At 38.0% G+C, this 24,052-nt stretch overlaps 1 protein-coding gene and 1 long non-coding RNA gene across 14 annotated transcripts; both read right to left on the reverse strand.

The window, feature by feature from the left end:
- Nucleotides 1-66: 66 nt before the first annotated feature.
- On the reverse strand, nucleotides 67-22,700 carry LOC127061611 (protein alan shepard). 13 transcript variants are annotated; one of them, XM_050988728.1, is made up of 13 exons: nucleotides 22,268-22,697; nucleotides 20,474-20,892; nucleotides 12,325-12,864; nucleotides 11,669-11,749; nucleotides 10,750-10,964; nucleotides 10,605-10,663; nucleotides 10,248-10,393; nucleotides 6,018-6,175; nucleotides 5,775-5,928; nucleotides 5,488-5,682; nucleotides 5,085-5,177; nucleotides 4,670-4,833; nucleotides 67-4,557 (listed from the first exon to the last, which is right to left on the reverse strand). In XM_050988728.1, exons 2-12 carry the CDS (start codon nucleotides 20,528-20,530, stop codon nucleotides 4,684-4,686), a joined length of 1,848 nt encoding a protein of 615 aa, XP_050844685.1. In that variant the 5' UTR covers nucleotides 20,531-20,892; nucleotides 22,268-22,697; the 3' UTR covers nucleotides 67-4,557; nucleotides 4,670-4,683. The 13 variants fall into 13 exon arrangements, with proteins under 13 accessions (XP_050844685.1, XP_050844686.1, XP_050844693.1 ...); XM_050988729.1 differs by having other exon boundaries at nucleotides 20,474-21,578; XM_050988736.1 differs by adding an exon at nucleotides 8,070-8,090 and having other exon boundaries at nucleotides 10,302-10,393; nucleotides 20,474-22,697.
- Nucleotides 13,736-19,601, reverse strand: LOC127061616 (uncharacterized). The gene is made up of 2 exons (XR_007780909.1): nucleotides 19,204-19,601; nucleotides 13,736-14,616 (listed from the first exon to the last, which is right to left on the reverse strand). It is a non-coding gene; the product is annotated as an uncharacterized LOC127061616 (long non-coding RNA).
- Nucleotides 22,701-24,052: the final 1,352 nt, after the last annotated feature.

The following is a 24,052-nucleotide window of genomic DNA, read 5'->3' on the forward strand; positions in this document are numbered from 1 at the left end:
TTTAGCTTTTTTTTTTTTTTCTTATAAAAAAGTAGGAAAGGAAAAGAAAAGAATTAATCAAATAAATCCCCAAAACAGATCGTTTATTGATCAAAAATAAGGGACGATAATAATTAGGAATTTGATTTTTTTTTTCATTTTGAATATACCAAACCATAGTCGTAAGTAACTCTAAGACTGATCAGTGCACGTTCCTATACAACGTATAGGATGGCAGAGAGCGTGCACTCGCAGTGTGCAGTTTTACAGTAACAGTGTCTGCAGTCGGTGTCGTGTAATAGGCAGATGGTTTGAAGTATGCATAGTGAATGTATGCATATACCTACACACCACGTGCTCTTTCTCACACATTCTTACTCTCTCTCTCTCTCTCGCTCTCTCTTTCTCTCTTCCTCTCTCAATCTCTCTCGCGCGTGCGCTCACATTTTTTTCACTTTCTCACTCTGTTTTTTCTTTTTTCTTTTGTTTTGTTTTTTTTCTGTTCTAGAAGATCCTATCTAACCCCCACATTATCTCACACAAAGACTAGCGTTTTTAAACGATCCAAAATAAACTAAGGGCACTTTTAGTGTGGCTTATGCCCTGTCCTTATTCAAGTTTCATGGAAAATCTAATTCTGACAGTTGTTAAACTTTGTTTTATTACAGCACCTATCGACTTCTAAGAGTCCCTATCTTAATTAGCTATGACACACTTGCCTTAATCTAAGTTTCGTTACGTGCTATACCTCGCCATCTTAAAGTATCTGTATCTGTATAAATCGATCCTTGTACGCGTAAGTCTCCAACGTCGTTTTCGTGTTTGGGTTCTCATTGGTCGCACACCGCATAACAATATATATAGTGGAAAGAAAAAAAAAAGAATAATAATAAGCAGACAGTGTTATGTTGTTTGGAGAATTACATGTCCATCTTTCATTATTAATTATCAACATAAAGGAATTGAGTACATTAAATGAAACAAAAAAAAATAAAATAGAAATAGAAAAAAGAAAGAAAACGGAAATAGGGAATGGCATGGGACGATTCGCGGGGGTAGGGAAATAGGAAGTTCAAAATAGATAGAAATCAAGATCATTACAAACTACAACCTTTGCTTAACAATGTAAAACAATGACTTCAAACTTCGTAAACTAAAGACTGTACAAGTCGAAGTACGATCATGCTCTCGATATAACATCGAGCCAACATGGACTCGTTTCCTTCTTTTATCTGCTTTGCTCATTCATTCTTGCAAGTCGTTCTTTCTCTTTTTCTCTCTTTCTCTCTTTCTGTCTCTCTCTCTCTCTCTCTCTCATGCATTCGCTCGTTAGCTCATTTATTCATTTATTCATTCATTCATCCATGTTCTCTCTCTCTTGCTCTCTCTTAAGCCGATATCGACTAACATGATTTACTTAAAAACACTCTACGTTTTTTCTCATTTTTTGTCTACATTAACCTACAACTACATGTTATCTGATCTAATAGAATCTACGCTAGAATTCTAAAGAAAGCTTTACGGAAAGCAGCATTGCTTGGAAACGGAGTTTCCAAAATGGTTGTGTAAACCATAGCCGGCCAGCCCAAGCACCCGACCCGCGGTGCGCAGCAAGCAGTCCTTACTATTTATATTACAAGTAGACATAATATGTTGTAGAATAATAATATATATTTATTATTAATATGAATAGCCAGTCAGTCTTGACGGGTGCGAGGTGCATAGGCTGAACGGTGCCACAGCCCCCTGCGATCGAGTAGGGAGCGAGGCAGTTTATATTCTAACTATCGCTAATTTTACTTTACCTAACTTTATCGCTTACTCGGTTACTTTTATTCTTAATCAAAATGGTTGCCTAGCCTATTCATAGTCAACACTAGCTACACACAACTTGTCGCTGTGCTCCTTTCCTTTCTTCGCGTTCTATACAATAATTTTATATCTTTTTTCTGATCACTTTCTTTCTTTCTCTCTCCCTCCCTCCCGATCCGCGGCTCTCCGTTTTTTAATCCGCGTGGGAGCTGCTGGGCTACTCGGCCGGAGCATCCTTCCACGCTCAGTCAGCACTAATCCTTTTCCTTTGTTTGGTCGTCACAATAATTATTAGTTATTTAGTACAAGTCTATTAGTAAAATTCTCAAAATTCACTATTTAATCACATGTGATTTTGTTGTCAGTCGTGGTGACAATCGCTTCTGGAACAATACACACTCGTAAATAGGTTCTCCTTTCGCCTCTTTCTTTTCTTATCCTTTCTTCCTTTCTTCTTTATCTCGTTCGTTGCTTCTTCCAACCTCTCTTCTTCTCGACTACTTTTTTTTAAATTTCTTCTTTTCTTTCATTTCTTCATCCCTTTCTCCTTCTTCTTTTTCTTCCTCTTTTCTCCTTTACTCTCTTACTCTTTCTCTCTCTCTCTCTCTCTCTCTCTCTCTCTCTCTCTCTCTCTCTCTCTCACTCACTCACTCTCTCTCTCTCTCTCCCCCTTTCTCTCTTAATGCATGGACTCAAATCGAGTAATAATCGGTCTTTTAAAAAATAGCTCATACCATTTTTTCATTTTTTATCTCTTGTCATCAAATCGTGATGTACCAAAATAAACTAAATATATTATTTACTTCAAGTCTCAACAGTGTAAAAATCTTTCATACTTTAGATGTCGTCAATAATAGTAATCGTTAATTATAATAATACAGCATATTATTGTAATATTATAATAATAGCTACGATCGCCTCTAACTCTATCTAACTACCTGTCCGCCACATGTCACATGAGCCACTCGTAGCTCGCATATTTGGTAGAAAGCTTTCTGCTAAATCGTTTCTCGACTCGATCCTAAGTCTGACAACGACGTGAAACTTTTCCGGATGTACGACGACGACCGGAGAGAGGTAGGAAAACATAGGGAGAGAACCTTTTCTTTTTTCTTTCCCCCGCCTTTTCTATACCATCGTCGTTCGAGAGTCTTTCTCATATATTTCGTTTTACACACCACTCCACACTTCATCGAAATCCCTCGCCTATTTTTTCGCTACCGCCCCATCGTTCGTTCATTATCTTCATTCAATTAGTATCGCGTTTATTCGTTCGTTCGTTCGATATAATAAATTAATTTACACTCTAACTATCATATCCCGTCGTAACAAAGCTTACTAAGTTTCTCGGGCGGCACGCGTTTCGATTACAAGAATCCGCCGTTTGATTTCTTTTCTTTATTTTTTTTCTTCTTTCTCTAAGCAACTCCTCGAACACTACCTGATGTTTCATTTTACCAATCCCGTTAGTGGCAACTATACATACAAAATCTATCAAATTCATAATCAAAAACAAACGTAGTTGATTAACTGGCTACAACGCAAAAACAATTATATTCTCTTAACTAGAAGATCAAAATTTGGCTCAGGTTTCACATTTACATTCCGATGTTAAAAATATATTATAATATTTTTCAGCATATCCCTGTCTAAGTGGATTTGTCTGAAAAGGCACAATTCTAAAAAAAATATCTGTATTCACTGTACAATTAAAACTGATATCGATTCATAGTAACTGTACTCATAAATATAACACTCTCTAAAGAGTACTATGTTTTTTTCGTTCACGTGCAATAATTATTGTATATTATAATCCTGAAGACTTTTAGAAACAAAGCTTTCCTCTCTTATGTGTTGCTTTTTTTTTCTTAGTAAAATGTATCGTTCGTGATTAAAACAGAACGTGAAATATAGTCGTAGAAGTATTAGATTAAGGTATATCCACGTGGCAGTACACACATGTGCCTGGCTTGGAATGTCTGAACGAAAATAAACCGATAAAAGTGCGGTAAGCGGGTGGAGTAGCATGTGCTGTGAATGAGGAGTTTCGCACGTCGTTGAAATTCGTTACGCGAATGGTATCTCCCTTCTCTTACAGCCAAGCCACCGGCCAGCCAGCTGGCACAAGTCCGGTTGGTACTGATTTACAACCATACTGAATCTGAATTTTTATCAACTCTAGCATTGGAAGTGCTCTCTGTATATTATTATTCTTATTATTCTTATATATCATTATTTTATTATTAATATTATATTATTATTACTCTTGGGAAGAATTCTCTTTCGTATATTTCTGAGCAGCGTTTTCATAGTTTACATTTTTGTTAAAATATTTATTCACATTCTCGAGCCTTCAGCTTCGACTCATAGTCTCCTTAGTATATGTAATACCTAAAGTTATCCTGGAAGCCTATCAGCTTGACACTAAACTGTTCATTGCAAATATCAGTTTGTCACTGTCGTATGATGTGCTGGTACAGTGTAAAGAGTCGAACTAGTGTCGAACATGTAGAAGACACGCCAGTCTCATACCCCATATTACGTCAATATCCTTTCTTGACTCGTTGCAAAATATTAACTACTTTCACCTATTTAGCTGATGGATAAAATGTATAAAAGATGGCTGGCAAGTCAATTTATCATGAGGAAGAATCTTATCTGACTTTATGTTATGTATTTATCTCATTCTATTCTTCGTTAATAATAATCCCTTGTGTTCAGCATGTGTATCGTTTCTAACTTATGTAGCCCTCAGCATATTCGTATCTGTATATTAGAAAATATAAATTTATTAACGCTGATTGAAAATAACTTTACATAGTATCAAAAATCATAATTAAGAAATTATGATTGTTAATAATTACTACATATTACTAACCTATAAACCGTATCCTACTTGGGCTGCTGAGCTTGGTACTGTTGGTAAGAATCATCAGGAGATGCTGCATTACTGGTCTGTTCAGAATCGCCCAATGGTATTGGATGGATAATGCTAGGTGGAGGATAAGTAGTATAAGAATAGGGATGAGGACTTGCTATGTACTGAAACAGGATAAATCTATCATTTAGATATATACACATATATAAGGATTATAAAGGATTTCTTATATTAATTAAATATTATAGCCAGATTGTAAAAATACATTAACCTCATCATAATTTTCTGTTAGTCATTTGAAACATATTATTGCTAAATACGTAAGAACCACTTGATTAGAAATGCTTTATATAATGTATATTTAGAAGCCTTATATTAATGACAAAGAATTTTATAAAAAATTAATATTACTTACGGAACCAGTGCCAAGATGCATTGTAGACATTTGTGTTGTAAGCTGAGGAATTATACTGTATTGAGGATTACTAGGGTCGGCAGATGGCATCATCTGTAAAAAGAAAAACAAAACAAAAAATAAAATTCCAATAAGAAACAATACTAAAGTCATATACTTGATAGTGAAAACGATATTAAAATAGATAATAATTTATCAATAATAAAATAAATTGTAAAAGATAATCATACATAATATGAATATGACATTCAAAAATAAATGTATGTTATAATTTATGCAAAAATAAATGTAACCTATTATTAGTTTTATATTGTAACAAATATTAATAATTTTATAAGAATAGAATCTATATAAATGAAAAACTGGAACAAATAAATGAAAAACTTTTCTTATAAAAACTCACGTCGACCTGTTGCATATGAGGAGGCGCGGGCTGCACGAGGTATGGTGTGACCCAAGGAGCTCCTGGTACGCTATAGCCAGGGACAGCTTGACCATAATGACGACCGTATTGAGTTAAAGTTGCTGTAGGTAACATATGAGCTGTAGCAACACCATTTTGACCAACTCCACTTGCATCATAATTCATAGTCATATTCTGGTAATAAAAAAATTAATTATCGTTATAATAATCTGCTTAAATTTGACACATATTTATATACTATTACTATTATATATTTATATACTTACTTCTCCAGTGTCTCTCCACATTGTACTTTTATACATTGATTTTTTCTTATTACCACCATCAGCAAATTTAACTAACAAGGGATCTTTAGCTCCTTGTAATGCTTTTCCATTAAATATTTGAATTATCTGTTCACACTTTTCTTTGGATTCCATTCTAAAATTTAGATAATACGCATTTGCAATTATTTGAAAATATACAATTAATAGTGTACGTATATTTTTACTAATTTGAGATGTACTAACCTTGCAAATCCAACACCCTTACTTTGTCCTGAGGTGTCGCGTAAAATGCGAGTCGAGATGACTTGTCCATATTGTTGAAGTAATCCTTCAACATCGTTTTCTTTAAAGTTCAATGGCAGGTTTGCGATATACAGATTTGTAGGATCCTGTTCCTGTTGCTGAGAAGAAAGTAAAAATACTATGCAACATATTGTATATTCCACTACTATAAATATAGCATCTTAACGAATTATTATCATTTTGACTTTTCAGATATACATCATGTATGTACTTCAGTATACTTTTTTACTTAAAATTATACTCGATCGTATGTATCCTTATTTGGGTGACAAATTGAATTAAATTTCTTATGGAATATATATAATTATATAAAACACTAATTAAAAAAAATATATATAATACAGAGTTGTTATAATATTCTATTACTTATTACATACTAAATGATAATTTCACGTGTAATATACAGTGAGTACATACATCTGATCTGAAAAATTAAAATGATTATTTTGAAAGCTGTATCTGGTATCATTTGGCACACACAATATGAACAATTTTGAACTTATAAGTATTAAAATATTTTTAATGTATCTTGGCAAAAATATAAAATCATGTTTAAAATTGTATATCTTTTGTACATTAACTTATTGATATTCATTATTAAAACATGATGTATGTCTACAACAATGATACTACAAAAAAAATTAGTAAGCTATTTAAGGAGTAATTATTCTGGACTAATCGCAAGAATGCAAATGGACAGATATCAGAAATGACTGAATATGAATTAAGACAATAATTATTGTTTTCAATGTTGAAAGGTTATCATGCTTCATGGCATTAGGCTTCTCCACATTCTGGTGGCTCTCTAAATTTGCTTTATAGATGCTTTGATATCTTTTTTTACTAAACTCATACCACATATTTCATTATTTGATATATGATCAGACTCTTTAATTTGAGATCAGAACATGCACACACAGATAGGTACATCATTGATATTTGTATTCTCTGATAATAATTTGCAATTTATAATAACAAAAATTACTGGTGTTTCTTACAATCTTTCTGTACTTTAGAGAAAAAGCAATACTTAAATATTCAATTAGAGAGACTTGTGTGAATGATTTCTTCTATTTTTCATTAAAACACATTGCAATTTGATATGATTTGATACTGGTATGACATTGACGTATAGTTTTGTGAACTAATACAATAATGTTTATGAACTAATAGAAAATAAAGATATTTCAGGAACTATATAAAATATAAGATATGAATATCATATCTGACTACAAAAATAATGAATAATAATATATTAAACTAGTACAAATAAATAAATCATTTACTTCGATAAAAAATATTTTAACAATAATGAAAGTTACTATATTTGATTGTTAAAATCTTATAGAACGTATATACAACGTATTTATATAATGCATACACTTTTAAATTCTTGTAAAAAATGAATATAAATTTTTAATCAATTACATTCATATGCCTTTTCAATTTAGCTGACATGCAAGAGCTTCTTAACTCACATTTTTAATACAACACCTTCAAAATGAGAATTCAAAAATGTGATAGAAATTTAAGCATATGCATAGGTGTGTTTAGATTGTATTTATATATTAATCATAACCTTACGTACGATTTTACTGACAAATATGTGGACAAATTTCCTCTATTCATTTTTTATACACTGAAAGCAATAGGAACAGATTACATCAGTTACATATGACATTTTCTTTTTTAAGAAAGCAAAAGGCAAAGCACAGGCATTGCAACGTGTATATAGTTTGATTTTCACAAAAAGGACTGTGATAGACTATATTTCAGAAAACATATGATGTATGTAAATATATATAAGTACATACATATATGTGTTCATGCTTATGTATTTATTTATGATTTTATAAATGAAGGATTGAAACAAACACGAGTGTATGCTAAACTAAATTTAAAATCATTATTATGCACCCTCAAGCATATTTTGAGATTCACCATTTCTGTCAAGTATCAATCAAATCTACAATTACTTGAATATACTTATACTTTACGACAATTTACTTCAATCTTGCGAATGCATTAAAACAAAAGAACAAATAATGAAAATATTATGATATAAGCCAAGCTGATGGCATTTATGTATGTATACAGATGTCCCTTTTAAAATTAATGTCTCAATTATTTCTAATAAATATTTTTCTTCCATGACGAAGATTGATGATAAACATTCATCAAAAATTTTTTACATCATTAGAATTATTTCTCTATATTTCTAAGATATAATTAACTATCTATTTTGTTTTGTATATTTTTTGTTGATACAGAAAATTAATTGTGACATTATTTTTGAAAGGGCCATTCTACATACATATACACATATGGATATATAAAGATATGTACACACATACACACACACATAAATCAATATGCATGAGTACATACGTACGTATGTGTGTGTGTATGTTTGTATAATAAAGTACTTTAATATATTTATACTTTAACTAAACGATTCATATTTTGATCAAGTGCGAGTATACATAAATATATAAGATTCAAATACTTTAGCGTAAAATAACGTATATACTTCTTTAATTGTATACACTGTTTAGCTTCAATAAGAATAGCTAATTAAATTATAAATAGTTAGATTATTAGATGTACATACTTTTTATGATACGTTAAATAAATGATCTCATTGAAGGTAAGATTCTATTGCAAGCTAAAAGGAGCATATATTGATGCAAAGTCAAGAATGTGAAGTCCATGATTCAGGTAACCATAAAACATTGTATAATTATTTTGAATTCATGGTACTTGAATCTTATAAAATAATCCTTGAATATGTTTACAAATTTATTGGTGTGCTGGTTAAACCTTCATTATTTAAGCCAAGTGTGCCAATCAGAGCCAACCAACACCCCAGGGGTAAGATAGCACCTGATCTTCACATAGCACCATTGAATGGTAAGTATACCGTGTACCCTGAGTATAGTTAATAGTGGGTACACATTGTTTAGTCGTATCATATCACATGCGAACGACATCATCACAGCTGCTTGTGGCACCCTCTGCTTTTACCACGGCCAAATTGAAAGATATTTATTTAATGTCATTCTAAATAACTTATTGATTTCATTTGATTTAAAATTATCAATATTTGATATCACAGATATACTTATATATAAATTAATTTATTTCTTGAAATATAGAATATTATATAATAATTATTCATAGAATGAACTGACACAAAACTAAATTATGTTGTATTGTAAAAAAAATAAATATTTGGCGACACAGAAAATGTTTTAATTTTTTTTAAATGGATTATTTTTACAATAACTGTATAAAATACTTTTAATTATTTCAATAGAAATATCAATAATAGTACTTTAATGTAACAAATAATTGATAGAAGTTTAAAAGTAGACTAAATAAATGTAATTTTGAAAAATCATCATAATATTGATACAACGATATTAGCAATTTGTGGCCGAGGCACAGCAGCAAGCATCAATAGGTTTGTAGGTATTTAAGACAGAATAATAGACAGAACCGATTAATGTAAAAGAGCGTTTCTAGACAAGTGAGATAGGTCTTGGTAGGGAGAGAAAAATATTGGTAAAACATAAATGAAGTTGTAATTCCATATAGATGCCCATGAGTACATTCCTTTCATTATCGATCATATGTAATAAAATATTCTATTAGAAAACCATTGACGAATATAAAATTGTATTGCATAAAAATATGTTATGCTGTAGTTGAAGTATCCATTAACACATCCATAAAGTAAGTTTTATAAAACAAAAAAAAAACGTAATAATTCTAAATTATGAAATACAAAAGGCAGTATACAGTGCAAATAAGACATCGCACATTCTGTGATAAATGTTTTGTGTTGGACAGTAATACTTGTCACACGATCACTTTTATCTTCTAATAAATTTAATTATAATGCAATCCATGGTACTCATGTGCTATATATCACTTTTTCATAATGGAACTAAGATAATTGCCTGTTGTTTAACACAATTAAAGAGAGAGAATTTTTGAGAGAATTATTAGCTATATGATACACATATGAATTTGGATAAGAATTTGGAGGGAAAACAGATGGATTAAGAACAGGGAGAATAAATGAAAATCAGATTGAGTGAGAAAGAGAAAGAAAGAGAAAGAAAGAAAAAGAAAAAGAGGTTTACTGTTACTCTGGTATTACTGTACTTGCATGCACAACCAACGTACACTTGCCAGTCTACGGAGCAACCAGATACCCACTTTCGCCATCTGCGCTTGGATGCCCTTGGCGACCAGTGCTTTCACAGCACCCTCTGCCGCCACCGGTGACTCAAAGTCTACAAAGCCATAACCTGAAAAACAATTTGATTATGAAGATAAGATTATAAAAAAGAATCTTTGTAAAACTGCATTATTTCATGTTTATATTTAAAAAAAGCGATAACTTGCAACGAGATATTTAAAATTTGGATAATATTTGTTTCTAGCAATGAGAAAAAAAAAAGAAAAAAAAATTATAAATGCAAGCGATTTTATAATAGTTAGCATGATTTAAGTAAGTACCTTTACATTTATTTGTTGTTTTATCCAATATTGCCTTTGTGGAAGTTATAGTTCCATACCTATAAAGAATTTTAGCAATTATATAGCAATTATATTATACAAATAATTAAATCTTTCATCTATTAGTAAAATATCATTTACGTACTGAGAACACATATTAACAAGGTCTTTATCTGTTGTATTTTGGTTGAGGCCACGTATGTATAAATTTGTTTTCGATAACTGTTCCGCCTGCTGCCCTTGCATAGCATTATTACTCATACTTGTGCTCATTGCCCCGCTTTGACTGCCAGTGGCACTGCTAGAACTACTGGTAGTATTGGCTGGTGACGAGGCTGTAGGTACTCGTTGTCCACCATACTAGGTAGATGAAACAAATTTGGCGTTATTAAAGTCACATCTTCATTTCTTTATTACTTATCTAAGTGATCAAAGGAGCTAAGTGTAAAATAAACTAGGAAGGAAAGAAATAGATGTTAGAAAGAACATAGCCTAGTTTTTATTGAAACTTGTTCCACTTTGCAATTTTGATTTAATTTCATCGAAAATAATGCATAATATTTATAGCAGATAATGTATTAAACATACAAGCTAAAGCCAGGAACGGTATTCAGTGATGGAGGAGTGGCTCGACGTTATTCCGCGATTCGGCAAGTTCCGACAATGAGGTTATCTCTTTACGGTCATCGTCGACTAGTGGGAATTTAACACTTTAGAGAATTTACTAAATTATAGAGAACACGCCTTTCTTCAATTCTTTGATTTCGTCGAATATTCTTCATAATCATCCACCATAATATACTTTGCATTATGTTAACAATTAAAACACTTATCGTAGAATCGAAATAACTGATATACGTGGTCGATGTGTGTGATGTTCGAATGAAAAATGGATATAAAAATAACAAAAGGAAATATGTAACAAAACGATTGTGTCCGCGTATGTATCAAACTGAAAACGTGCGCGAAGAGCAAGAAGCATGAATCCGGCAAAGGAGTCTCGCGAAAAGGAATACGATCACAATATATTTTCTTTAGCGGTATCTTGCGTGGAATGTACGTACGTCTCTGGGAAATTTGTTTCGCTTGCAGTTTGACGACACTTGCCGGAGTGACCGTGACCCCGCGTCAGCGCTGCACCGTGCCTGATTAAAGTAAGGAGGAAGGAGTAACCGGCGGCAACGACAACAAATGAATCATTTATAGACGATGAATTGTATAGAAACGATCACAATTGAGAGAGTTACACAGTCGAGTAGCGCGATTCGCGAAATAGAAAGGAAAGAGGAGGGATCCATTAGGCAGTAGTAGGTAGAAGATCGTCCGACATCGTATCGAGGCGTGCACGTCGAAGGCGGTACGCAATAGAACGACTGTAAGTTCGCGCATCCCGAGTGCACGAGTCGATAAATTAGTAGCAAGAAGAACGGCACATCGAGAAGTGGTAGAAACGTAGGGCAATTGAGAGAGAGCGTAGAGAGAGAAGAGTTGAGTGCTGAGGCGATAGTAGGAAGAAGATGAAGAAAAAAAAGAGAAAGAAGAAGAGTAATAAGGAGATCGTGCATCGTGGGATGGAAAGTAACGAGATGAATAAGGAGAAGAAGAAGAAGAAGAAGAAGAGGAAGAAAGAAGAAGAAGAAGAAGCAGAAGAAGAAGAAGAAGAAGAAGAAGAGGAAGAACAAGTAGAGAAGAAGACAGTCCGCCATGGGAGTGTACTCACCGAGACGTGCTGAGCGTAGGGGGCGGTGGCGTAAGGGTTGGCAGAGGGCGGTAACGGTTGCGCACCGACCGGTACCTGTGCCGCTGCGGCAGCCGCCGCGGCGGCACTCGGATAGCGGGTGTAAGGCGGATAGGCGGCCGCTGCTGCCACCGCAGCCGCGGCGGCGTGCGACGGCGCCGCGCCCCAAGCTGCTGCGGCGGCGCCGCTCGCTCGGTACTGCACCGGATTCCCTCCTCGTGGTCCACCGCCACCGCCGCCGCCACCGCCGCCACCACCACCACCTCCACCGCCGCCCCCGGCCGCTCCTCCCGTCGCGTTGCCCTTCAATCCGCCGCCGGCGCCGGCGCCAGCGCCGCCCCCGTGGCCACCTCCACCGCCGCCACTACCAGCCGTAGTACCGCCGCCTCCGCCACCGACTCCACCGCCGCCGCCGCCGCTCGTAGGACCCACGCCCACGCCTCCGGCGTTGGCGCCTCCACCGCCTCCACCGGCGTTACCGTTGTTAGCGCCGACGTATGTTGGCCGTGGACCGTTTGTCCCCTGAAAAACGACCAAGCGAGATACCACCACGAGATCAAATACACTATCTATCCCCTTTCCTCTCCTACTTCTATGACATACCGAACAAATCACCTCCTTCCGATCTTCCTTCCCTTCCCTTCCCTCCCCTCCCCCCCTTCTCTTCCTTTTGTAACGTCTAACCTATTATTACCTGATAATGTTCGATTAATCTCATCTAATATCGCCTTTCCTCGCGACGATCGAACGACTCTGTTACACTTTCCCCGAGATCGTTTCATCCGTTTCTCCACATTTTTCGATACGATCGAGTTCATTCGATGAACGTTGAATCTATTTGCCACACGCCGATTCATAACGAACCTCTTTACCGGTAGAGACGACTCTCATTGCGGAGTCTTGTAATCGGCAAGGCCATACGTTCGATTGATGAAAACTCGAACTCGTATACGACTCGTACGTATAAGCAACATGTTTTCCGCGTTTATCCAAAGAGAGCTAGCTAGCTATTCTTCTAACTTATTTCTCTGCAGACATCAACCACAGTATTCTTTTCTAGTTCTATCGTACCAATTAGCGCGATGCTTCGATACTTCATCTTCGATACTTTTATATTTCTCTCCGATATTAACGCTCGATACTGTGGCCCAGATTATATTCTTCGAAAAAAACGCGCGATATGTTTCTATAATATTTATCGCATGATGTAAAGTTAAAGAAACGATGGCACGAAGGATGATTTACTGCTTAAATGTCAACGGTTCGATTGAACGGCATGCAGGCAACGTAGCAGCTAGTGGACAACCATGAAATAGAGAACACGACGTGTGAAATGAGTATCGTGATATACCGACCGGATGTTACTTCCTGCTTACCACGTAGTCGCGTTATACTCTTCTTTTTTCACCCTTCGCTCTGTTTTTATATTTCTTTTATTTTTATTTTTTCAAACATACTTGCCATATTTGTCAACACTCTCTCGGAATTTGAATTCGAAACTTTACGCCAAATGATTTCAAAGTCACATTCTAAGTCAACGCGCTTTTCTTATTGTATCTAATTGAAAACATTTAATTTACCATTCTATTCAATGCCTATGATTGTATATTTGCAACTTTGTAATTCGTTGTATTAGATTTACATAGAATACACACATCTGATGTTACTAATGTAAGCTTCTCCGTCGAAATTCCTCACGTATATGGCACATGCACGCTTACGCTCTAGAAATATCTTGAATAACACCATTACTTTAAATGCGAGCCTTTACTCTAGCAAGGTAGATTGTATAAATGTATGTATGTATGTATGTAATATATGCATATACTGGTATATACAAATAAAGCGCGACTCGACACATTCAAAAATTCCATCTTGTTTTGATTACGATCGTAATGGTACTGGACTGACCTGTGGACTTCGACTTCTGTATATTACATTCATTTCTTATTGAATACAGCAACTTGACTCTAGGACTACGCGTATAATATATGAAAATATGCGTATAATGAAATCGAGAGTTATGATATAGATGTTTTATCATGTTAAATAGAAAGAAATAAAATAATAACAACAATAATAATAAAAAATTAGCAAACCAAATAAAAGCATCTTATCTGTGTTTATTTACAGCATTCCTTGTTGTATCACTAAAATATATATGCAAATTACGTTTGTACCTTACTTTCGAACACATAAATGGCATCTTAACTTACTTCCGACAAGGAAACGCAAATCTTTCCGACGTTGGTCTCTTATATATCATACACTTACCTGAAACAGAAAAGCAAATTGATAGATGTAATAATGATTTAACAGGGCTACGTAAAAGAAAATTTCGTATCTAATTATAGGGAGTAATTATCGTTTAGGAAAGAAGGCATGCTACGAAACGAAAAGATACACACACACGTGTGTGCGTGTGTGTGTAATGCGATGAAAAGCGCAAGTTAATTATCTCTTAATCACATACTATTAGAAATAATTAAACTACGTTTGACATTAACGCGCTTAGGTACGAACAACGGCGAGTAATTAAAGGATAATTAAGTTTTAACGTTGGAATAACAAAATATTCGCAATTGTACAATGCGTATACCTAACTTGGAGTCAATGTTTGATTAAAAGATGATAATCGATGATGACTGTTCGTCGATTATTCATCGTAATCGTAGCTCGTTCTAATTATCAATTCGATTGTGATAACCTACTTGAAATAGTTACAGAGAAAGCGAGTTCGCATTGCTAATATAAATAAAAATGTAAGTAATAATCCTTTCTTCAAATAAAAACGTTATTAAATAACTATATTGAACACGAATTGTATAACGATCTGATATCGAGATATCGTTGACAAAGAGAGGTTAGAATCACAGTGAAAGTTGTACGTAGGCGCGGTAAGTTAAAACATATTATGCAGAAGCGAAATAATTCGGAATATATTGAATGATACATACAATATAATCAGCATATAAATGTTATGTCGGTTGCGGATTGAAAATTTGTGGACGATTTTCCATGACAATACTCGTTTACTTAGCCGATAAGTATGGATTATTAAACAGTTTGAATCGAATTCTATCGTCGAGAGACCGGTAGCGCTGCTCTGATACATTGTTATATGATCGCAAGTTCGTTGACTTTAAGTCAGACTCGATCAACCGTGGCCTCCTCTCTCCACCACCACTATATACTACCATCACCATCACACCATCACCATCACCATCACTGCACCACCTCCTCTTCACGCACCGTTCATTCCCCTCCGCCCGCGTTTAGATCACAACGCCCTCCTACCCTCACCTCCCTCCATTGCCACCCGACCGCCATCGTGACCACCACCACCACCACCACCCCCCACCCCCACCACCACCGCCACCGCCGCCGCCATTCTCGTCTTTTATCGTCGAGTGTCAAGAATATGTGTTATAATCTTTCGATTCAACCAAATTATTTTTCCTTTTTTCCTTTTTTTTTTTTCCCCACGACATAACAACAACTTTAAGTTTTCGACCGATCTATCGATCCGTTCGTAAATACATACATACATACATACATACATACGTTTCGGCAAAGTTTTCTCAAACTAACTCGTTTGTTGAAAGATACTTGAATAATAATCTGATATTTTAAATGCGATCAACTGCTTTCTACTTTTCGATTCTTTAAACCGCAATCATTTTTCCATCGATACAACGCTTTCTCTTCGAATCGTGAAATCGTAGATATGTATATATCCGGCTGTTCTCTTAATGGGAGCCCTCGTTCGATGTTACGATCGATCGATGATATTAATTGACTTTCAAAGAGAATCTCTTAGAACGACGAAGACGACGACGACGACGATCCTCGTGGTTATAGGAACATATATCTTTTTTTTTTTTTTTTTTTTAAACGATCTCGATATATATCGCATCATTTTTCGCAGTTTGCGTAAAAGAGAAAATAAAAGATCGATAAAACAGAGAGCATGTCCGTGCGTCACACGATGTAACGAAGGTAAATGGCACGCGAGGGACCTTGACGAGCACACATCTAGGCTATAGACCTTGAACTTCGTGTCTAGATCGCGCTTCGGACGTACGATTCAGCCGCCAAATCGGGAACTCGCTCGTGTTACAAAACGTATCGGCCATAACGAGAGAAACAAGTGCGATATCTATCGTTTTACTCGGCTAAAAGGTTTTAAAAACATAATATCAAAAATCTAATTGAAAAAATGTCGATATCAACGATAATACCATGATCCGATCGATAACATTTTTCATTCAATAAATAATCCAGAGGATAACATTCTTCTTAAATAATCGGAAATTACATCTGTGTGCTGTTTTCTTTGAATCAAGTCAATATCTAATTGATAGAAGCTCGAAGAAGTCTTTAGTCATCAGCTGGAAGGCCGATTTTAAAAACAAAAACCGCGACTACCGGGAAAAGACAATCGATCGCGAAGAAGTTCGACGGAAATGAAGGAACGTGGCGAGAGCGAGGTTCAGACGACCTTGACTTTAGTGACGTCACCGGATACCGTTGTGGATAGCGCCTTGCGAACTTTGTGAATGGCATCCGGGTGTGCGTGCGAGCACGCGTTCTTTCGCGCGTGGGTGCGTTCACATGCAAGCTTTACGTGCACGCGTGTGTACACGTCTTAATACTGTGTCGGGAGTACTCAGGTATGAGACAGTAATAAAGATTGATACACGTATTTAGGTGAGATTCATAGTCCGACCATAAACGCACACACATTTCTCATTCACATTGCTCAGTAATTCCTAATTTTTATCATCGCCTGTATTCTTGCATTTTACAAAAAATACATTCTTTTCGAAAAATAGCACATTAAAAATTCTATCGATCTTTCTAATCCAACACGTGTTCTTACCGGTATAATTATGAGACCGTTTAAATCACCTTAACGATCAATAAGAAATTCTAAGTTTTGCAGGTTATATTCGTGATCTCTTTTTACAGCATTTTTATTTCCGCGCTCTTTCCATGGCGTCCATATATCCACGACATTAATGACCACGCGCATGCGCGATGGGAAAACTCATCGTATTCCGAAATACGTGATATCCATAGCAACGAGGATTAAAGACCGGTTTGTGTCCTTATATTTTCATTAGCCGATATGGATTCTCTATCGAACTTTTTAAACGAGACTAATACGAAAGTATTAGCGAAAGTAACAACATTTTGCTATACGTACGAATGAATGTATAATTATCGTAGACAAATCGCGAAAATACATAAACGTTATCGTTCATATTTTTATAATCATACCGATATATGCTTTCACTCGCATTATCCTTTCTATATTTAATGAATTTAATCGAAAATTCGCGAATGTTATAGAAGCAAAAATTATGTTCGAATATTGAAAATATTTATGAGGAAATTCACGCCGTATAAACGAGTTAATAACAACAAGTTCGCAACATACGATGAGATGATTTGAACGAGGAAAAAAGATATCGAATTAAAAGTTTTTTTTTATTCGTTAGCTTGGTAAGATTATTTCGCGGAATGTGGTAGCGTTAGGCGTGGGTGTAAAATAGAACATGGAATGCAAAAACGCTTCGGGGTAACGTATTAATGCCGAACAAAGAGCAACGTAGATCGTCCGTGACTCATTTCCGAGAGTGCACGCACTTCAAGGCCGATGAACGACAACACATTTTTTGTTCCTTTTTGCCTTTGCCATTGCTTCGCTTTACTTTGTACAAAGAGACAAAAAGAATTCCAAAACTTTCTACTATTTTGTAACAACCTATAAATGAAAGCAGGCTAGAAACACAAATTCGAAAGATGTTCTTTTTAAAAACAAAAAAGCAAAAAAAAGACGAAAGAAAAACAATTGTAAATAGAGATAAGAATATTTTTTAATCAATTCAAATATACACTTCATTAGCCTCGTTCAAGTCGATCATTGTATCTTTACAAATGTAAATTAATTCGTAAATTATTGTCAAAAAAAAAGGAAAAAAAAGAAAAGAAAGATAAAAAAAAATCACGAAAAAAATGTATAATGGTAGACTATCCTTGGGACATTGTTTCGTACGATTAAAAAAAGCAGCGCCATCTACGATTTAATTTAATAATTACATTCGCGTATAAAAATATATTCTCTAATGTCGAAAAATTAGAAATAACAAAGTCAAATAGATTCTACATTAATGCATATGCATTTAGAATTACGTGAATACTATTTTAACATAACAAATTCTAATCTTAATGTATATTTGATTTAGTAATCGCGCACTTGAGAAATTCAAAAGTTCAAAGTACAACAAAAAAAAAGGAGCTCGTTTTTGATCGCCCTTGAAAACGATATCGTCCAAAGTCAATCGAAAGTGATCGTCGTATCTAAATATTCTGTTCCATTAGTCATTCTACGAAAATCAAACAGATGACATTACGTGAACTTGTAGTTTTTTCGTCAGCGTAATTGTTTAATTTTGCATTTATTCGTTCTAGAAGAATTAACGAGTGAATGAAAACAAACGAGTTGTATTTAAGAGGAACGCTCGTTGATAGGGAAAAATGGGATCAAAGATCGTAGATCATATAAGAATAAAAATACGTCGATAAGAAGTGAAGATTCTCTTGTCAGGTCTTACTAAAAATACGATCTCTGATTTGAGTCAGTCAACGACAAGGATAATGCAGTCGAATATATTAAACATTTCCATTTAAATAGACTCGTTAATGAGAAGCGTGATACAATTTCAACATATGGAAGATTTTTCGAAATCGCACGTTCAAACTTTAGACTACCATTTATCGCAAAATTCTTAATAGAGTTTAAAAGTACTGGAATGATGGTTTAAATTTAAATATACGAATACGTTTATAAATTACCCTTGATCAAGTCGCACGACACGAACTCCGAGTCCGACCGATGACAAACGAACAGAATTTCCGGCGCGTTTCTTCGGCCGTGTTCCACTCGTATCTCATTCGTAGAAAATTCGTTCGATATAACATCAAACACGAAGTTCACGCAGTCGCGACAACGATCCCGATGATTAATTAACAAGTATACGTTAAAGTTAAAACTTGACCTCGCCTCAAGGAGTCGAACGCGCGGCACGGATCACTAACACGTAGAGTGGAAACGCATCTTCGGATGCATCTGAAATCCGTCCAATCGGAACGATCCTCCGAGACGACACTGACGTATCAACGAGACGAGTCTCCCCGTAAGTGTATTAAAAAGAATTCATAAATTCGTTTCCAACATTTCGCCGATCGAATAAATATTCAATTCCGCGACGATTTTCCACCAAATCTTAATCGATTCGATGTTATTTGAAATCATGAAACGATACTGAGAGTCGGCAGTTCGAATTTCAAACGAAACCAATCGCATCCCACGAATCACCATAGAAAGAAGGAAAGAAAGAAAGAGAGGAGACACGCCGCGGAGAGAAAGACTCGTACGGAGTGGAGCGAAAAGAAAGGTTAGGTTTGCACGGAAGTAGTAACATAGATAGGGAGGAGTGGGAGATAGGGAGAACGAGAGAGCTTGGGTGGGGCAACGGACGCCCCGCGGCAAACTGTCAAACTACGCCGGTTCCATGGCCGCCGGCCGCCCCCATGGTAAAACTGCGTATTCTACAGAAAACCACTCGAGCATGTTCTGGGTGTTCGTTTCCTAGCAGCACAACACAACGAAGACGACGACGACGTCGAGGACGACGAGGACGACGACACGACGACGACAGGACATAGCATCGAAGCACGCGCGCAAACACACACATAATATATAAAAAAAATATATATATATTTTGTACGTATGTACAAGCGGGCATTCATCCGTCTGTGCATGTGCATGCGCGTGCGCTCGCGATGACACGCGGCGGCGCACGCCTTCGAGCGACCGGCAACGCAACAAAATGCTCCCTATAACGATGACCACCACGAACCACGTCGTGTTCGATTAAAGCGCAACACGGCCGCACTTTTTTCTAGGCGGGAGAAGAGTGGAAAGCGGGAATAGACAGAAGCGCGCGCGCGCGCGCGCGCCAGAGAGAGAAAGAGAGAGAGAAGGAGAAAAGGGGCGAGATAAAAAACGAAAGCAGAGTAAAAGAAAAAGAGAAAGAGAGAAGTAGAAGCGAATGATACTCACCATCATCTTGTAGTTGAGTTTTCTCGGCGCGGCAACGTTTTCCATTCTGACGGACATGCTAGCGGTATGTAGTTCCTAGCAGGTTTGGAACAACGATGCTCTGGTAATAGTGTTGTTGCAACTGTAGCTGTGTAGTAGTACTAAACTAGTAGTACTGGTTGTAGTGTAGTAGTAGTCGTAGTAAGTAGCGGTAATAACAGTTGTAATGGTGAAGAAGGTGGCGAAGATGTTGACGATGGTGGTGACGATGGTGTGGTGGTTGCCGTGCCACTACTAACTATCGCTGCGAGTGCGTGCACTTCGTCTTGGCAAATCGGTCGCCGACGAGCCTCGTTGCTCTTCCTCCCCTTCTCCCTCCCTGACAGCAATAGCAGGAAACAGCTCCTTGGGCGCACCTTCCTCGGCTTCGCTGCTGCTTTCTACGTACACGGAAAAGATGCGGCTGCTTCACGTGCCCGCTCTCCTCCACCCTTCGATGCCACGCGCGCCACGACGCGGCCGAGAGCACCGTCGCACGGCTCGGCGGAATGTCGTATATCTCGTGTCGTACTCCCCCTGATCGCACGGCCGATAATGAGGAGAGGGGAGGGAGGGGGAAGGAATCGCACCAGAAGAGGGGGATACAGTCGAGCTAGTGAGAGGGGGAGGCAACACTGCCAGAGATGGAGGAGAAGATGGAGGAGGTGGAGGACGGTAATGGACGAGACGCGACGAGACGAGACGAGACGAGACGAGACGAGACGCGCGGTGGCTCGCCACCGGCTGGATGGATGGCTATCGTCTGGAGAGACGAAATCGGGAATGGTGCAGGGTAAAGGAGGAAGAAGAGACGTCGGTGGTACGGCGCGTATGGTTACGGGGATCACAATAGAGCCTTTAACGCACCGACGAAACCGAACGCGACGAGCGAGAACGATAAATCACTTTGCACCGTGGCGAGGAGTGGGGGAGGAGGACGGTGGAAAGGGCGATGGAGGTACGAACGGAGGAAAGGAGGGGCGGGAGCAAGAGAGAGAGAGAGAGAGAGAGATTGGACGGACGGTGCGAAGGGGACGAGGAGCCGCGCGCGCGAGCCTCAGCGCGCTCTGTCTGCTATCGTACGATGCTGTAAGAATGTATGTGTGTGTGTATATAGGTATAGGTACTCGATACGCGTACTTATGTATTCGAGGGAGCATACGCGCGCAAGATGCGCGAGTGTGCGAAGAAGAGAGAACGAGATATGTAAAGACAGAAAGAATGATAGATGAGGGAGAAATACGAAGGAAGAAAAGGGTAGAGAAAGCCGAGCCGATGGCGATGCGAACGGATGACGAGCGTCAAGAGGGTGTGTCGATCGTACACTCTTCACACTACTACTGCTAAACTACTACTAATACTTCTTTTACACTTTACTGCACGTCGTTGTTTAACACACGCACAATACCGGCGAAAGCTTAGGCCAGCCGCGTTGAGCGGACACGAAATGTATATGTGTAATTGTACGTGTGCGTACGAGAAAGAAAGAGAGAGAAAGAGAGAGAGAAAACGCAAGAAAGATAGGTAGTGTGAGAAAAAGAGAAAGAAGAAAGATATCGAACGAGTTGCAAGGGAAAGAGAAAGAGAGAGAGAGAGAGAGAGAGAGAGAGAAAGAGAGAGAGAGAGAGAGAGAGCAAAAGTACGCGAGATTATCCGCCTACTTGGCCGTCGATTTCAGCCTTAGCGACGGCCAGTGTGTCTTCGTGATACAATCTTTCTCCTCCGCTTTTTAATTGTCCCGACGATTATTTTCTTCGTCGTCTCGTATACACCAACCTTCCTCGTCGATCTTTCCGTTGTGGTCCGCGGCGGCGCCTTTGTGACCGTCTTCGTCGTTAGTCAGGCGTCGCAATATCACCTCAGACCCCGTATACTGTATTACCTTCCTACTCGTGCTTCGTTATATGCCAGCACCACTTTGCTTTCCGTCGCTTACGCCGAACGATAGCACTATTTTTTATCCTTTACGTACTTTCCCTTGTCCGTCGCGTCCGTGCGTTCTTTCGCCACTCGCGGATTCCGTTTCCTCTCTTTTCTGTTCTTCGATTCTCCCCCCTTATTCTTTACGAATTCCGGGAATAGCACTATTAATAACGGCACGATACAAAAATATATAGCTTGTTTCCCCTCTAAATAAAATAAATTACAATGTTTAATCGTTACTTCTCGTTAGGAAACATTTAAACTGTGTTGTCTTGTAGGTAGAGTCTAAGCTACTGCCCGGCGAGATTCGCCCATCTTGTCCGAAACTGAGAAGAGTCGTCGCTTGGCGGCGCTGTTCGCACTACCACCGGTCGTGGGGTTCCAGCGGCCGCACCTGTCTGCATGGCCGCCACTCAACACGCATGGCGAGTCATGAACTCGTTAAAGCACGACAGAGAGAGAACTTTGCTTTACTCTATTCTTTCAACGAGGATGGAGAGAATTCGTTTGCTAACGGAATGGAAGGGGTTTTCTGTATCTCGCAAATGAGTTTTAGTTTGTCGCGGTTGGCGAACGTGTAGAGCCGAGCGTTACCGAAGATGGTCGAATGTTGACGAACTTTGACGAGCCGACGGCCGATGAGACGACGACGGTCTAAGGAGGGGAAGCTCGGAATGAACGAGGGAGAGGAAGAGAGAACGGGAAAAGGGGGGAGGGTGGGGGAAGGAGATGGAACGAAGGACGACGCACGATGATGAAGGGAATGAAAAGGGCATGGGGGGAGAGAAGAGGGGAGAGGGATAGAGAGAGAGAGAGTAAGCAGCAGACGCGGGTGGGTACGCTCACCCCGGCACGGACGTCCCTTCGCTATGCGGCAACGTGTGCGTTGTGCACGATTCTACGTGAAAAATGTGTACCTGAGAGAGGAGTCCTTCGAGAGGAACATCGACTCCCCTGCAACGCGATGTGTCGCGGTTGTCATGTCGGCGGAAAGCTTTGCGTCCAGGGAAATCCTGCTTCGTCCGCGCGCCAAATTGAAAGAGAGAAAGAGAGAAATGTAGAGTGGGAGATACGGATGGGGGAAGGGAAAGATGAAAGTAGAGGGAGAGAACAAGAAAAGGAGGAGAGACAGATAGGAGGGTTCTCCTTTCGTAGGGCAAGATCGATTATCCCACGGCCCTGTGGTCGTCGCTCGAAGAACTTTGGTCGCGCCTTCTCTCGCGAGAAAGTCGCGTTATCGATCGTGGAACGACCTCGCTCACTTATACTCCCTCTCGAGGTCAGGAGAGATTTTTTTGCCCTCTCTTCTACCTTCCCTCCGAAATCCCTTCGTGGTCGTTGACTTTTCGTTTCGATGTTACACGAAGCGAAATCGATTTTCCCTGCAGTTATTTCGAAGCGACCTAATGTTCGCACAACTGAAACGAATTTCTCATTGCGTTCGCTAAACTTTTGCGTGTTCTCTTTCGTACGTATGTGTGTGTGTATATATATAGATATATATATCGTTTTCGCCATTGTATCAGTAAAAATTAAAGGCCGCCGATTGGTCGATCCAGTGTCGCGAAGCACTGCAGTTGGAAGATGCGACGCATATTTGTGATCGGCTTGAGATTCCTCACTGAATGGCGTAGGATC

This window comes from Vespula vulgaris, chromosome 2 (assembly GCF_905475345.1).
Source record: "Vespula vulgaris chromosome 2, iyVesVulg1.1, whole genome shotgun sequence".
In the NCBI taxonomy this organism is placed as follows: domain Eukaryota; kingdom Metazoa; phylum Arthropoda; class Insecta; order Hymenoptera; family Vespidae; genus Vespula; species Vespula vulgaris.

Bases quoted from the DNA above. Each gene is read 5' to 3' on its own strand.
- LOC127061611 (XM_050988728.1), bottom strand. From the start codon at position 20,530: ATGTCCGTCAGAATGGAAAACGTTGCCGCGCCGAGAAAACTCAACTAC. The intron at 12,865-20,473 runs GTGAGTATCATT...GTCGTTTTTCAG, and splicing joins AACTCAACTACAAGATGATG to GGGACAAACGGTCCACGGCC. The intron at 10,394-10,604 runs GTACTTACTTAA...ATTGTTTTTCAG, and splicing joins AACAACAAATAAATGTAAAG to GTTATGGCTTTGTAGACTTT.